This window comes from Tiliqua scincoides, chromosome 1 (genome assembly GCF_035046505.1).
Source record: "Tiliqua scincoides isolate rTilSci1 chromosome 1, rTilSci1.hap2, whole genome shotgun sequence".
NCBI classification, from domain to species: Eukaryota; Metazoa; Chordata; class Lepidosauria; order Squamata; family Scincidae; genus Tiliqua; species Tiliqua scincoides.
The window spans coordinates 308,706,565-308,719,511 of record NC_089821.1 but is presented as its reverse complement, the minus strand read 5'-3'; the positions used below and the strand labels follow the sequence as shown (position 1 = coordinate 308,719,511).

The 12,947-nt window shown below is 48.1% G+C and overlaps 1 protein-coding gene across 1 annotated transcript in view; it reads right to left on the bottom strand.

The window, feature by feature from the left end:
- The window catches only part of TMEM260 (transmembrane protein 260), a 57,922-nt gene extending 45,968 nt beyond the window's left edge, over nt 1-11,954 (bottom strand). Inside the window, exon 1 of the mRNA XM_066624281.1 lies at nt 11,861-11,954. Coding sequence (XP_066480378.1) covers nt 11,861-11,954 — 94 coding nt within the window. The remainder of the gene's footprint in view (nt 1-11,860) is intronic.
- Between the last annotated feature and the right edge of the window lie 993 nt (nt 11,955-12,947).

Sequence of the window (12,947 nt, the reverse complement as noted above, 5' to 3'; positions counted from 1 at the left end):
TGTAGACATTATATACCTGGACTTTCAGAAGCGTTCAACATGGTCCCTCACCAAAGGCTACTGAAAAAACTCCACAGTTAGGGAAATAGAGGACAGGTCCTCTCCTGGATTGAGACCTGATTGAAGACCAGGAAACAGAGAGTGGGTGTCAATGGGAAATTTTCACAATGGAGAGAAGTGAAAAAGTGGTATGCCCCAAGAATCTGTCCTGGGACCGGTGCTTTTCAACCTCTTCATAAATGACCTGGAGACAGGGGTGAGCAGTGAGGTGGCTAAGTTTGCAGACGACACCAAACATTTCCGAGTGGTGAAGAGCAGAAACGAATGTGAGGAGCTCCAGAAGGATCTCGTCAAACTGGCAGAATGGGCAGCAGAATGGCAGATGCGCTTCAATGTCAGTAAGTGTAAAGCCACGCACATTGGGGCAAAACAATCAAAACTGCACATATAGGCTAATGGGTTCTGAGCTGTCTGTGACAGATCAGGAGAGAGATCTTGGGGTGGTGGTGGACAAGTCGATGAAAGTGTCAACCCAATGTGCAGCAGCAGTGAAGAAGGCCAATTCTATGCTTGGGATCATTAAAAAAGGTTTTGAGAACAAAACGTCTAATACTATAATGCCGTTGTACAAATCTATGGTAAGGCCACACCTGGAGTATTGTGTTCAGTTCTGGTCGTCGCATCTCAAAAAAGACATAGTGGAAATGGAAAAGGTGCAAAAGAGAGTGACTAAGATGATTTCTGGGCTGGGGCACCTTCCTGATGAGGAAAGGCTATGGCGTTTGGGCCTCTTCAGCCTATAAAAGAGGCGCCTGAGGGGGGACATGATTGAGACATACAAAATTATGCAAGGGATGGTCAGAGTGGATAGAGAGATGCTCTTTTACAATCTCACATAACACCAGAACTAGGGGACATCCACTTAAATTGGGAGAGTTAGAACAGACAAAAGAAAATATTTCTTTACTCAGCGTGCGATTGGTCTGTGGAACTCCTTGCCACAGGATGTGGTGACGGCATCTGGCCTGGATGCCTTTAAAAGGGGATTGGACAAGTTTCTGGAGGAAAAATCCATTATGGGTTAAAAGCCACGATGTGTGTGTGCAACCTCCTGATTTTAGAAATGGGCTATGTCAGATGCAAGGGAAGGCACCAGGATGAGGTCTCTTGTTATCTGGTGTGCTCCCTGGGGCATTTGGTGGGCCGCTGTGAGATACAGGAAGCTGGACTAGATGGGCCTATGGCCTGATCCAGTGGGGCTGTTCTTATGTTCTTATGTAACCCCCCCAATCAGGACACGCAGTGGCATAGCTACAGGGGGGTGGAGTGGTAAGTCCTGCAAGTGCTGCAACATGCTGTGTAAGCAATTCCTCCCACTCATTGACGGAGTCATTCCAGGTGGCGACGGCCATGCGCAGAAGCACTCTTGTGAGTTGCTGTCACTGCCCAGAATGGCTCTGAAAGCAAGTGGGAGGGGCCAGTGGCCAAGCTAGACGGGGTGCAAAGCACTAAGTTTTGCAAGGCACCTCACTGCAGTATGCAAGTGGACCTTCTCCCCTCCACCCTTCAGAGCCATTCTGGGCGGAGGAAGCAAAACAAAGGTATACGCCTAGCTCTGAAGGGGAGGAGGAGGGGCCGTTTGCAAACCATGGTGAGGGACCCTGCAAACCTTAGTGCTTTGCATCCCCTCTAGCTACGCCACTAAGAGGGACCACTTACACTGTGTGTTGTGGTACCTGCAGTACTTAGCACCATCACCCCGAAGCTACACCACTGAGGACCACCACATACGGTGGGAAGATGAAAGATTCATACTGAAGGCCCCAAAGCCACAGCCGGCCCATTCATGAGGCCACCTGAGGCAAAGTGCATCAGAGGCAGATTGTAAGGGGTACAAGGGGGCGGTGGATTTGGAGTGCCTTTCACTCAGGGCCTGCTGCCACCATCACTTCACTCCAGTCTACCATCTCTGCAAGTACCATCCAAGCAAGAAGTACATTTCTCTCCCTACCATGCTCCTCACATTCAGCCGACTCTCAGGTCTGATGACAGTGCATGAGGAGCATGGCAAAGAGCTTCAATTCTTCTTTTTTGGAGCATAGAAGCAGCACATCTGAGGTGAGATCAGGCTGCGCGAAAGGCTCCACCACCCCTCCAGCAGCCTTCCCCCCAAATAGGAAGGTCCAATCAGGAAAGGGCCAAGCAAGCCTCCCACTGGAGGAACTACCAGAGACCAGGCTGCAACTGAGTGAGCCCTGCCACATGTCCCATAAGAACATAAGTACAGCCCCACTGGATCAGGCCACAGGTCCATCTAGTCCAGCTTCCTGTATCTCACAGCAGCCCACCAAATGCCCCAGGGAGCACACCAGATAACAAGAGACCTGCAAGGCTTCCTGGGAATTGTAGTTAAGAACATAAGAACAGCCCCGCTGGATCAGGCCATAGGCCCATCTAGTCCAGCTTCCTGTATCTCACAGCGGCCCACCAAATGCCCCAGGGAGCACACCAGATAACAAGAGACCTGCAAGGCCTCCTGGGAATTGTAGTTAAGAACATAAGAACAGCCCCACTGGATCAGGCCATAGGCCCATCTAGTCCAGCTTCCTGTATCTCACAGCGGCCCACCAAATGCTCCAGGGAGCACACCAGGTAACAAGAGACCTGCAAGGCCTCCTGGGAATTGTAGTTAAGAACATAAGAACAGCCCCACTGGATCAGGCCATAGGCCCATCTAGTCCAGCTTCCTGTATCTCACAGCGGCCCACCAAATGCCCCAGGGAGCACACCAGATAACAAGAGACCTGCAAGGCCTCCTGGGAATTGTAGTTAAGAACATAAGAACAGCCCCACTGGATCAGGCCATAGGCCCATCTAGTCCAGCTTCCTGTATCTCACAGCGGCCCACCAAATGCTCCAGGGACCACACCAGGTAACGAGAGACCTGCAAGGCTTCCTGGGAATTGTAGTTAAGAACATAAGAACAGCCCCACTGGATCAGGCCATAGGCCCATCTAGTCCAGCTTCCTGTATCTCACAGCGGCCCACCAAATGCCCCAGGGAGCACACCAGATAACAAGAGACCTGCAAGGCTTCCTGGGAATTGTAGTTAAGAACATAAGAACAGCCCCACTGGATCAGGCCATAGGCCCATCTAGTCCAGCTTCCTGTATCTCACAGCGGCCCACCAAATGCCCCAGGGAGCACACCAGATAACAAGAGACCTGCAAGGCTTCCTGGGAATTGTAGTTAAGAACATAAGAACAGCCCCACTGGTTCAGGCCATAGGCCCATCTAGTCCAGCTTCCTGTATCTCACAGCGGCCCACCAAATGCCCCAGGGAGCACACCAGATAACAAGAGACTTCTTCCTGGTGCCTTCCCTTGCATTGGCATTCTGACATAGCCCATTTCTAAAATCAGGAGGTTGCGCATACACGTCCCGCACTTCTGACGACAGTGGAATGAGAATCAGGGCTCCTTCCAGGTTCCTCAACAGGAGGTCAGCATCGTGTGGGAATTTTTGTCAACTCAGTTAATCTTCCAGTATGTTCAAGCATCATTCACAACTAACTCTTATTTCTCACTGAGGTGTTATAAGCCTGTGCATGGCCTATGCCACTTCCAGCTGTAAGTGAGAACTCACACAATTACAAATTATGCCAAAAAAAAAATCCCTGCACACAGAAAGCCAGCACATCAGGCAAACCAGAACCCTTCTCCCTGAAGGGTTTTTTTTTCTGTTTTAATGTGCAGGAAATATTTTTGTATGAAGGAGGCTTTTTTTGGTTACATTTTTATCCCACACTTCCCACAGGGCAACACAAGAATGCTTTCTTTCCCCCCTCCCCACTCAGAACAATCGGGGGGGGGGATTAGGCTGAGAGAGAGACTTGCCCAAGACCACCCAGCTAATGTCATGACTGACCAAGATTTGAACCCAGGAGTCCCTGGTCCTAGTCAGCCCCTGGTCCAACCACACTGGCTTCAATTGCGTGGAATCCCTTTCTGCAATTTAAAGTAGTACAGCCCAGACACAGTTTCTCCTTAGGGGTAACTAGGCCCACAGCAGGAATGTGTGCTGGGTGGGGAGGCAGGTGAGGCAGAGCCTCCCCACCGAAGTCCTTTGAAAAGCACCCCCTGCTGTGGAAGGTGTGCAAGGACTCTCAACCCACACGCTGTGGCAGGGAGGCTCTGCCTCATCTGCCTCCCCACCCACCCCAAGTCCCTGACCCACATGAATCTATGCATAGGCGAATATGCCTCTTCTAACTACGGGCTTTGACAGGTGCAGCTTGTCGTGCCAGGGTGAGAAAAAGCTGCATACCTGCCTGAATTCCCTTTTGTACACAACTCTTAGGAGTAGAGGAGACCCCTTTGCCCTTGGTAACTACAACACTGTCTCTTTTTCACTCCTGACCAATTACTTATCAAGTTCCTCCTTTGGCTTCCCTGTCCATTTGCAAAAATAAGGACACTTCTTACCTACCTCCAAGCTGCACTTTGGGGATTAGTTAATATTTACAGAGTGGTTTTATAACAGGGGAGAATTACATATTACATAATTTAATGCATGTAGCATTAATATGAAAATCAGGGTAAAACAGCTACCCCCCCAAAATAAAAAGGTTTGTTTGCCTACTTCAGTCAAGAATGCAACATGAAGCATTTGCAAAATGAACGCCGGCAGGCTCCAAATGTTTTGAGTCAGTCCATAGTATCCATTTGCAACTCTTTTTGTGAGAACTGTTGCCTGATTGACGACACTGTAGCTGCATAATACTATCAGTTTTATCCGATTAATCAGTCACTTATATTTGCATATGAGCAGTGGCATTTGAAAGTCATTTGGCACCCGTGGCCCATAAATTTTTGGCATCCTCCCCATGACAAAATTTTCAGTAACAGTCATGATATGAAATGAAAAATAATAACAGCAAGAGAAGAAGCACAGACTGAACATTTTCATTTATTGAACTCCTATATACTAAGTTTCACATATGCAGTGAACATTAGAAGTCCTAACCCAAATCAAAACAGGAGAAGAATGGCCATCCAGATATATGTAGTGGGCTTGGGGTCCATCATACATACAAAAACAGTTTTCTTGTAAGAAAGAAGAAAGGCAAAACATACATACATTTATGAAGAATATATCTGGTTTTCTGAAATGCTTGCAACAAGCTATTTATTCCCAGTATTAATCCCAGTGTAATTCACTTTTTGTTACAGTGTACACTTTTTGTTACAGGATTCCCAGGGTAATCCACTTTTGTTACATAAAGCAGCTGCGTTTTCCTTTTCTGGTTTTATGAATGGAGATATTACAATGCAGTTTTTTCACTGGATTCTGCATGACATTACACATTGAATGATATAATGCATGACGCTATTATTCAAAAATAACAAGATTTGTAAAATTGAGAGGTGGCCTCTGTCACCCCCCTGCAGCATGGCTCTGCAGCGTCACCCAGAGCCGCGGTTCCTCTCAGCCCCCCATTTGAACCCCACTGCATATGAATAAAAACCATAGTTCTAAAGCAAAAAGCAAACTTCCTTTGTTTTAAAATATGCACAGGTTTGTTGTAGCAGGTATTGCTTTAGAAGAGGTACTGTTTCCATGAGCGACAAGGGAGAATGACTCTGAAAACCACTGCTGTAAGTACTCATACTGAAAATAATTATTTTGTCTTAAAAAAAATCTGCAGAACCATTAATTGATCAAAGGTTTTTGTTTGTTTGTTTTCTGTGTTGTTGTTTTTTATCTGATTAATATGGACTATATGTTGCAGTTTGCTTTGCAAACATGTCTACATTTGGGGGCAAAAGGGCTACAAATTTCTTTTATTAAAACGGAAGGGTAAAGCACCCAATGATACTGCTGTTGAGCACAGTTCCATTTTCTTGGAAATCAATGCTTCTCGATGATTAAATAGTCTTGGGAGGGACCGCACAGCTGAAACCCTACACACATTTATACGAAGTAAATTCCCTGAACAGAATGGGATTGAGGGCGCAATCCTAATCCCTTATGTCAGTGCTTTCCAGCTTTCCAGCACTGACATAAGGGCAATGCAGATCTGAGGTCAGGGAACAAACATTCCCTTACTTAGAGGAGGCCTCTGTGAGTGACACCCAACTGCAGGATGCAGCACATGCCCCACTGGCACCGCTATGCCAGTGCTGGAAAGAACTGACATAAGGGGTTAGGATTGCCCCCTTACTCTTGAGTAAACATGCACAAGACTGCATTGTGCAGCTGCACAATCTATGCACTCACTTACCCTAGGAATGAACCTCATTGAACTCCAGGAAACTTACGTGCAAAGGATCAGGACACAAAATGCGATTTAAAATACAAGTCTAAAGGGACAGAGTTTGTTTGTTTACTTTTTCACATTTTTCTACTGCCCTTCCGCCAAAGAGCTCAGTGCAGTGTACACAAGTGCTCCCCTCCTTTTGTCCTCAACAACAACCCTGTGAGGTAGATGAGGCTCAGAGAAAGCGACTGGTCCAAGATCACCCAGGAAGCTCCATAGCATAGGGGGGGGATTTGAATCTGAACCTTCCAGGTTTAAGTTCACCTCCCAAACCCTGGCTCTCAATTAGAAATATTAATTGAAAATATCTTAACATCTCTTAATTAGAAATATCTCAATTAGAATTTCTTCTTGGAAATACTTTAAATGGAAACTTGCCAGGGTCACAGACATGATTTTATTCTAAACCAGACGTAAGGCAAATGAAACTCTTGCATCAGGGCTGAAAGGCGTGTTTTGGCCACTGCGTGCTGTGTGGACTACACCAGCCCTTTAGCAACGAGAGAGGAGGACATTCCATCCTCTTCTTCCTTTTGCAATCCAGGGATTGGGAGAAGGAGGAGGGACCATGGAGTTGAGTGGGCAAATGTCGGTGGGTGACCCTCCCCAATCCGCTCCCTCAGGCAACTGCCTCAGCTGACCTCATAGATGAGCCGGACCAGAGACTGTTGCCACCTCCTGACCCAGATATCTTCAATCTCCTAATGCAGCAGAATACTAGAGAGTTGCAGTTTCTTCCACAACTTCCCTCCCCATACATCCCCAAGGGTGCAGGTGCTGCAGTTAATCAAGACAGTGACAACTTGCATAATGTTAACATTAAAACAAGCGCCAGATACAATTTTGAACTGCAAAGTGGGGACAGGATCAGATCTCACTTCCTGGGGTTAAAGTTTGTAAATCTCCATACCCTGAAAAAGAGAGACTTGGACCAAAGGACAGGGTCCCTTTTGACAGAGTCCCATATGCCACTACTCCTATATGGCAATTCAGGGTCAATGACTCAAATTCTCACATGAAAGGACCAAATGACATGACCATGAATGCAGCACTGGCCCCTTAATTTTGTGGCTATATCGAATCAGACCCTGGCCCATGTCATTCAGAATCCAGTGATTTTCAACCGGTGTGCGACGACACATTGGTGTGCCACAAAAGGTCCACAGGTGTGCCGCAAGAGTTTCGAGCACAGCAACTGAAAATTGCAGAGGCAGCAGAGGAAGAGAGACAGAGAATTCATTGCTACAGACAATTGCCCTAGAAACAGACCCGCGGAACCTGGAAGATTATACCAGAATCTAGAAGTGACGTCACAAGAGGTGAGGACCATAGAAAAAACCACAGAGGTCAGTGGACCGTGAGAAGGAAATTGTTGGTCTACTCTGACAGGAACTGCCATTCTGGGGGTTCAGCAGAAGCATTACCACGGTTTGCATCACCTCACTGCGTCACCCCAATGAAGGATCTCCTCCCATATCAGACCATACGGAATAAATTACAATATCATGCAAACAGTCTAAATGCAGTGGCATCACTGTCACCCCCAATAACTTTATTGGCACTCCATGCACACACACACGCACACACACACGTAGCAACACCACTGGGTTTCAGCCGGGGTCAATTTCCCAGCCAGACCTACTGACAGGGATTCAGGCTGCAACTCTCTGCACAAGAGGTAGGGACCTCCCACCCCTCCAGTCCCTCCCACTGGGATTCCAGAGAAGCCTTTTTACTTTAATAAATAAAATAAATTTTATTTATTTATTTCACGTTTTTAACCCCCTCCTCCTTTCTCCAAGGAACTCAGGGTGGTGGACGTGGTTTCTCCCCTCCTGTCCTCACAAAAGCCTTGGGATCTGACGCACAGAAGGCAAGTCTTGCTGGCAAGTCACTTCATGCACAAGTCACTCCAAAGTTATTCTAATGAGTCACTGCTGATCTCTAGCAACTTTGGCAGTGTTCCAGCCTACCTGCCTTCCTCCAGCTCCCAGGTGAAGATTTTCCCAGTACACAAGTTGCCACACCAGCACAGGAGAGGATACTTCTGCCCCCAGCCCAATTTGCCTAATCCAAAAAGTATACAGCTACTGTAGATGATAATACCAGTAGACGGAGGATCATGGAGGCACTTCAAGGAGAGTGCATAAGTTTGCCATTATTTACGTAGCCCACATGTGTCACCAAAAAAAAGCTGAACTGCAAATATAAGCCTCTCTCGCTGCACGACCCTCAATCAAAACTCAAATCTGGTGCATGCCAAACAGTATTATAATTGGGGAAAGTGTTACAATTGGGGAAAGCTGTACCGGCTGGGTTTCTGCCCGCAACCACGGTAGTTCCCTCTGAAGCAGTTCCCAATTTCCCACAGAGTTCCCAGAGGACCAAGAATCATTGTAAGGAAAAGTGATGAGCTGAAAAATGCTTTTTTGTTTTTTAATCACTTGTAAGAACAGGCTGAGTCTGAATCTCTACACAGGCAGCCAAACATAAGAACAGCCCCGCTGGATCAGCTTCCTGTATCTCACAGTCCAGCTTCCTGTATCTCACAGCAGCCCACCAAATGCCCCAGGGAGCACACCAGATAACAGGAGACCTGCATCCTGGTGCCCAGAAATGAGGCTGTAGAAGTTGGAAGGGGTCTTAGAGGTCATCTAGTCCAACCTCTTGCTCACTACTACCTCTACTACCACTAGTAGGGCAACCACTACTACCTCTCTGACACGTAGCCAGCAAGCCACTGCCTGAAAACCTCTAACAAAAGAGGATGGGTAGCATGATTTACAGTTTTAAACAAATGCTAGGCTGCCTTGAAATTCCACTAAAAGGGACCACTAAGGTGGTTTACAATTATGAAACACCATCTTAACACTTGGGGAGGGTCAAGTTTTTGATTGAACATACAAAACTGCTTCGTACTGGGTCAGATGCTCTGTCCATCTAATGCAATGTTGTCTATGCTGGGGACAGATGGCTCTTCGAGGTTTGGGGCAGTGGAAGTTCTTTCCCAGCCCTGCCTGGGATGCTGTCAGTGACTTAGCCTGGGATATTCCAAATGCAAAAGTAGGGGCGCGCCTCCTACAGCTCTCTCCCCAAAGATCTTCCTCTGGGCCAAGTTTCTCACAAATCAAAACTGAGCACATCAGGGACTAAGGTTTTATCCCTGCCCACTTATTAACTTCTCTTGCAAATGTTCACACGAGATGTTCACATAGGGATGGCAGTAGAGGGTGCAGGCTCCAGCCCTAGCATGCGCACATAACAACATAAGAGCCCTGCTGGATCAGGTCAAAGGCCCATCTAGTCTAGCTTCCCGTATCTCACAGCGGCCCACCAAATGCCCCAAGGGACCTCATCCTGGTGCACTCCCTTGCGTCTGGCATTCTGACAGCCCATTCCTAAAATCAGGAGGGCTGATACACATCACATACACATCACAGCTTGTCATCTATGATGGACTTTTCCTCCAGAAATATGTTCAATCCCCTCTTAAAGGGACCTAGGTCAAGACGCTCATCACCACATTCCATAGACTAATAACATGTTGGATAAAGAAACATTTTCTTCTGTTTGTCCTCACTCTCCCAACACTCAATTTTAGCGGATGTCCCTAGGTTCTGGTGTTATGTGAGAGGGAAAAGAGCATCTGTCTATCCATTCTATACATCCTCTGCATAATTTTGTATGTCTCAATCATGTCCCCCCTCAGGCACCTCTTTTCTAGGCTGAAGAGGCCCAAACGCTGTAGCCTTTCCTCATAGGGAAGGTGCCCCAGCCCAGGAATCATTTTGGTTGCTCTCTTCTGCACCTTTTTTCATTTCCACTATATCCTTTTTGTGTTGCGGCAACCAGAACTGGATGCAGTACTCCAGGTGTGGCACTGCAATCGATTTGCACAATGGCATTATAATACGGGCCGTTTTATTCTCAAGACCTTTTTAAATGATCCCATGCATGAACACCTTTATTGGAAGGCCTGGAAAGAGCCATCACTTTTACAGTATGTGTGCAGGGCTCTCCCCATGTAACTGGGAACTGAATCCTGGAAAAGCAACGCATGTCTGTACATATGTTTGTACTACCAGTAGTCCTTTTCAGAACTTCAAATAAATGAATGGAGGTTGAGGATGCAGGATCTTACTGCCTGCTCCTCATCTAGTATACAGTAATCAAATGCAAAGCAATGAGAGATGCGGAAGTATGTGTGACCCCAGCATGACAAGGCTATCCTATTATATCCTCAGAAGAACAACTCTAGAAAATGGGCTGTCAATGGTTCTCAAACAATTTAGCACCAGGACCCACTTTTTAAAACAACAATTTGCATCACCAGAAGTGATGCCATTAACCCGGAAGTGATGTCATGGCCAGAAGTGACATCATCAATTTTGGCTTCAGACCTAAGCCATGGTCAGATTCCATTACACATCTTTCATGCTGTTATTTTGTATGTCTTGGAACTCAAAACATTCCAGTTCGGAAGTCAAAGCAGAACGCAGGCTAGGATCCTTCTCCAACCACAAAGCCCTCTCCAACATCAGATCTTTCTACCTATTCAGGTAGGAAAGCCCCATGCCTCTCTCCCACCAGGAGCCCATCCTGCCCAGCAGCCCTGCATCCTGTATTTTCAGCTCTGTATTTTCAGTGGTGGCAGAGCTGGGTGCTACGTGACCCACTTGAAACTGGCTCACAACCCACCTACTGAGTCCCGACCCACAGTTTGAGAAAAGCTGAGATAAGCAAAAGCGACTGGTCAAAGTCATCCAACGTGCTTTGTGACCAAGCAAGGATCTGAGTCCAGGATTCTCTACAGTGGCGTAGTTAGAGGGGGGGCAAAGTGTTAAGTTTTGCAGGGAGCCTCAGCACAGCGTGCAAGCAGCCCCTCCCCTTCGGAGCCATTCTGGGCGGGGGAGCAAAATGGAGGCAAACACCTCCGTTTTGCTCCCCCGCCCGGAATGGCTCCGAAGGGGGGGCCACTTGCACGCCGTGCTGAGGCTCCCTGCAAAACTTAATGCTTAGCAGCTTCGGTGACACTCCCTGCAAAACTCAGAGCCCAATCCTATGCATGTCTACTCAGCTGTACATCCCATTATAGTCAGTGGGACTTACTCCCAGGAAAGTGTGGATAGGATTGTAGCCTTAGCGCTTTGCACCCCCTCTGGCTACACCACTGCTTCTATACTCCAGCATCTGCACGGTTGCACATAGACGCACACACAGCTTGTGCATGGCACTTGATCCCTTGCAACCTGTCTGTGTGCAACCTGTGCGCGCATCCATAAGTGTGCACATCAATGCGCAGTTCCATGCGTGCACCACTGCAGAGTGCAAATTCAAAGAGGAAAGACTGTCTTCCAGCCATAGGGGGAAAGACCCCCCCTTGGTGATGCCACTTCCCAAAAAGCAGTGCACACCAGCCTGAGCCCTGCACTGGGCTTATTAGCATAAATTAGCATGTGCAAAAAATGCATTTGCAAAAAAACTCTTGGTGCATTTTGGCCCCCAGTGTGCAAAGAGCAAACAAGGCACGCGGTACTTTACCGGAATCTCCCCCGGGGGCGGAGGGGGGCAGGCAGGCCACGTACAGAGCAGCCACCGCCGCGCCCACCGCGCCGGCCCCGCCGAGCGCCCCCATAGATGCATGCAGCACAGCGCTTCCCCACGCGCATGCGCGCGCGCCTCCCGGGTCTGACAGCAGGCGGGCGGGGCCGGCGCGGCCTGTGCCACTGTGCGAGTTGCGGGGGCGCCGCCTCCCCCTCCCGCAGCGCAGCGATGGTTGCGTCGGCTCCTGGAGGCAGCGCTGCGCTCTCCCGCCTAGTGGAGAGGAGCGGTACTGCACGCACACAAGGCGTCTCAAGGGAGCGGGGACGCCTGTGTGTGTCCAAGCCTAGGCACGCCTACTCAGAAGTCAGTCCCATTATAGGCAAGGGGGCTTACTCCCAGGTAAGAGTGGATAGAATTGCAGCTTGTGTCTAATCATAAGCATGTCTACTCAAAAGTAAGTCCGATTATAGTCAATGGGGCTCACTCTCAGGTAAGAGTTGTTAGGTTTGCAGCCTGTGTGTGTCCAATCCTATGCATGTCTACTCAGAAATAAGTCCTGTTATAGTCATTGGGACTTACTTCCAGGTAAGTGTGGATCAAACTGCAGTGTGTGTCTGTGCAGGGTACACACTGAGATTTCTTAAGATTTCATTTTTGTAGCCTCAATGTTGAAGAGCCCCAAATCCTACAAGCCCTCTTGTAGGAAGTGCTTGCCAACCTTCAAGACCTTGCACAGAGTCAAATCTGGGTTTGAGCCACACTGAGAACACCCTGAATCAGTTGGACTACACAGGTTGGGCACTTGCATGAGTTTTCTTCTGGAGGGTGGCTCCTCACTTTATGGCTGCCAGTGGTCTAGCTAGAGGGGGTGCAAAGCACTAAGTCCTGAAGGCTCCTGAATGCTTACATCTCCATTTTGCTTCCCCTGCATGGAATGGCTCCAATGGGAGCGAGGAGGGGCCACTTGCAGGGCACATTCAGGCACCTGCAGAACTTAGTGCTTTGCACCCCTTCAAGCTACACCACTGATGAGAATCGCCTTGCAGGAACAGACCATAGTCCTTTTGTCAGGGGTTCCATTCCC